The 3,705-nt window shown below is 29.6% G+C and overlaps 1 protein-coding gene across 1 annotated transcript in view; it reads right to left on the bottom strand.

The window, feature by feature from the left end:
* LOC108689619 overlaps positions 1–2,385 on the bottom strand; it is a 3,609-nt gene extending 1,224 nt beyond the window's left edge. The window contains exons 1-5 of the mRNA XM_018196477.1: positions 2,318–2,385; positions 2,090–2,206; positions 1,936–2,026; positions 1,450–1,583; positions 1,132–1,264 (exon numbers count right to left, since the gene is read on the bottom strand). Of these exons, the coding sequence (XP_018051966.1) occupies positions 1,132–1,264; positions 1,450–1,583; positions 1,936–2,026; positions 2,090–2,206; positions 2,318–2,385 (543 nt within the window). The remainder of the gene's footprint in view (positions 1–1,131; positions 1,265–1,449; positions 1,584–1,935; positions 2,027–2,089; positions 2,207–2,317) is intronic.
* Positions 2,386–3,705: the final 1,320 nt, after the last annotated feature.

The raw sequence follows: 3,705 nt of genomic DNA, 5'->3' as shown, positions 1-3,705 counted from the left end.
GCGCGGGGGGGGGGGGGGGAGGAGAACAGAAATCTTCCGCACATTTATGTATTTAACGATTGCAGATGGTTCCGCCCATGCTTTTCCTCTGTTTTCGGGCGCGCATTATGATTTACGAATTCAGTAGTACAATTTAACGAACTCCATATTATATCGGAAGCTTTTTTAAAAAATTTATGATTTAAACAAAAATTCAATGCTTGTTTTTGTAAAAGTATCATTTCATTTCCAATAAACTAAAAGTTGAATGTAATTACACACCTGTTCTAATCCTCAGTGCTTTTGTTATAATTTTGTTTAAACGTTAAGGGATGTAATATTGGCATCTTCCTATTTATTTAAATCATCTATTTTTTTCAGATTAATCCAATGTATTTCCATTGTATTTTCAAATTAGGAAAGTTGATTTATTGTATTGGGTTATCTGGAAAGTTCGTGCCGCAAAAGATTTAAATTTAATGTATACTAAAATTTAAATCTTCTGCATTTCAATTGTCCTTCAAAATCGGTACGAACTTTCCGGACAACCCAGTATAATATTTTTGAGTGCAACACATCAAATGAATGTATAGTATCAATAAAACAGTTTTCTCTGTTTCTTATTCTATTTTTTTTTTTTGGTTCAGCTAATGTACTTTTTTCTCTCCACTTATTTTAATAGAACTACTTCACTTGAGTATCTAAATAATTCTAAAATCAAAATATTCTTCTTTTTTTTCTTCTTCTTGGATAATGACTCCCGCCTCCCGAAATAATAAACGATGGTCGATACGGCCAGATCACGTCCTAATGAGATATACAAAAAAAACAAAAAAAATAATGCAATGCTCGCGAAAATGGCGAAGCCGGTGTCCGCATGGACACCTGGTGCCTGCTTCTACCATCGTCACGCCACATGGACGGATCAGGATGAACGAGTCGTCCAAAACCCACGGCACAGCTGCGAGTTTCAATGTTCAGTAAAAGTCAGCAACATTTTCAAAAATATGAAAACATCCGAGCCGAAACGCATCCGCCACAGTCAAGTAGTCCTTCGGAACTTAGTCAAAATTTTGAATGACTGTGAATGTTATTATTTTCGATTAAACAATAATATTCGCGGGAAACAAAAGCTTTGTATATATCTCTTACTGTAGCAGCACTTTCCATAGACGCAATGAATATTCCACCGAGGATCAAATGAAAAGCCTTTGTACCCTTTTGCAGTAGAAATAATATCATTTTCTGTATGTGTAACGGAGCCACATACCATTCAACATTATATCTACAAAACAATGATAAATTAATGTAAAACCTAACATGAAAAAATAAAAATATTTGTTATAGTATAAATTGTTATAGTATGTTCGTTCAAGAATAGTATTGTTTCTGAACTTTCGTTAATTCAGCATTTTGTTACAAGAATTTATAATACAATTACTGAAATATGAACGTACGCAAATTTCTTACACGGTAGCAAATATGTATTCATTGTGATCTGTAATATCTTGTGCGGTATAATTGGACAAAAATATGTACATGTAGAGAACACTTATGTATATAAGTTGTAATACAAGTTGCCCTGTGCTATTATATGATATGATCTAAAAAATATAAAACATGTGTTATATATGTATTTTAACTTTTTACAAGTAAGAAATTTTCTGTAATTCCTTAGGACAAATTATAGAACTTGCATTACATAATAAATTATTTTCTTTATTGATTGCGCATATTAGAAAACTGTATTTTTTTTTACGTTTGCGAATAATGCACATATCTTACGATTATAAAAAAAAGAACGAAGAATAATCATGAGTTTTCGAATGATCTTTTTAATGAAAATTATTTTTTCATAAGAATTCTAATTAAAGATTCTTTATTTAATCTTATAATATCATGAAAATTGTATCTTTCATGGAAAGATACGTTTAATAGTAAAATAATAAAACTTACTTGAACAAGAGTGCTGCTTACGCAAATCATACCAGCCGCTATTAAACAGAAGAAGGATCCTTCAAAACTCTTTAGAAAAACTTGAGAAAACCTTCAGAAATGAAAGAAATATTAGTATAACATATTATACAGTTATTATAGAAAGTGTACTGACTCTGTAGCTTTGCGATGAATGTCTATCGCACAGATTATTCTTTTATAAATTATAACCATTTGTTCTTCATTAATATCTTGTTGCATATTAATTGCCATTGCCTTCTTAATACGGAAACTATATGAATACATATTTTTTTCTGTAAGTCCTTAATTTTTCTAGATTTAATTAAGAATAAACGAAGAATAGTTTTTACTTTTTAAAACAAATGATTGTCTTGAGTTCTACCTTGCAATGCTAAACATTCCACAAATATGTTTGAAGTACGCTATCAGCATCGTGCCTGTTGCTACCATTGCAGTTGCCCCTATGCACAAGGCTGCGTTTGTATGCAAAATAATTAAGTAGGAACAGTTTTCTCGATCAACAAAGTATTCTGTTGCAATATGAATCGCTGCAGAGTGTGATCGGGAATTGTTTATAGCCAGAATTATATCAAATAAACGAGGCCAAATTGGCAGGAAGAGATAAATTGATACGCTACATGCGGCAAATACTAATATTAAATTAGAAAATAAATGATATATAAGTATCAAGAATTTATTTAAGTAAAATTTATTTAAGCTTTTTAAATTTTTTATTGTTATTAATAATTCATTAAAATGTAAGCATATATATATTATCTTACTCGTAATTATTCTCGTTTGATGTTTCCCTATGCGGCCATACTTTTCTATGATAGCTATTTCGTTTTTATTTTTTATTTCGTTACAAACATGCTGAAGTTGTTCTAATGAAACTCTCATCTATTACATCAATAATATTTTATGCAGTTTTCATATAAAATATTTTTAAAATGTCATGTGTATTTGAAGATTTATTTATCACGAATATTTATTTAGAAACTGTATAGTAAATATTTGACTTACAGTATTGGCGTTAATCCAAAACGAATGATATTTAATTGCATAACAAATGAAGAAAAATGCGGAAGACAGAACATTGATAATGAGATCTGTAGTGCATTTTGAAGTCAAAAACGTTGTAAACTGCAAATAAGTAATTCTGTTGAAAATTTTATATTTAAAGAATAATTCCTTATTGTGATTAATAAGTTTCTAATTTTAGTCTGTTAATTATTGTTTTGTATAAAAAAATAACTTATTACGACCTGAAATACAATAAAAGTTGTCAAAATAGTAAAAAGTATAGTAAATTGAATTTGAGCAAGTTTCGATCTCTGGAGAGGCCATAAACCAATCGCAAGCAAAAGAAATCTATTGAATCTGAAGTGTTGTGTCTCGAGACAAATCATCTTTGTAAACACGAACAATACTAAAGTACATTTAATCGTGAAAAAGAAAAAACTGCCTATTCTTTTTTTTCAATTGTATCAAATTAATAATTGCTTGAAAATATTTCAATTTTTCTCTATTACTAAATTGTAACTTCAATTGCTTAATATGCCAGCATTCAAAGCGAAATACAATGTCGCTAGATTAAAGTATACTTACAGTTCAACACTGTTTTATAAGAAAAAGTATGATTAAGCGATCGATATAACATGAAAGAAATTTTACAAGTGTTTATTTCCATGGAAAAATATTCTCATAGAGAAATTCGATAGAGGACCGCGCAAGCGCACTCATCACTCTTCTTTGTAATATGCGTTTCAT

The sequence above is a fragment of the Atta colombica genome, unplaced genomic scaffold, assembly GCF_001594045.1.
Source record: "Atta colombica isolate Treedump-2 unplaced genomic scaffold, Acol1.0 scaffold273, whole genome shotgun sequence".
NCBI lineage: Eukaryota > Metazoa > Arthropoda > Insecta > Hymenoptera > Formicidae > Atta > Atta colombica.
This window is presented reverse-complemented; position numbering and strand designations above follow the sequence as displayed.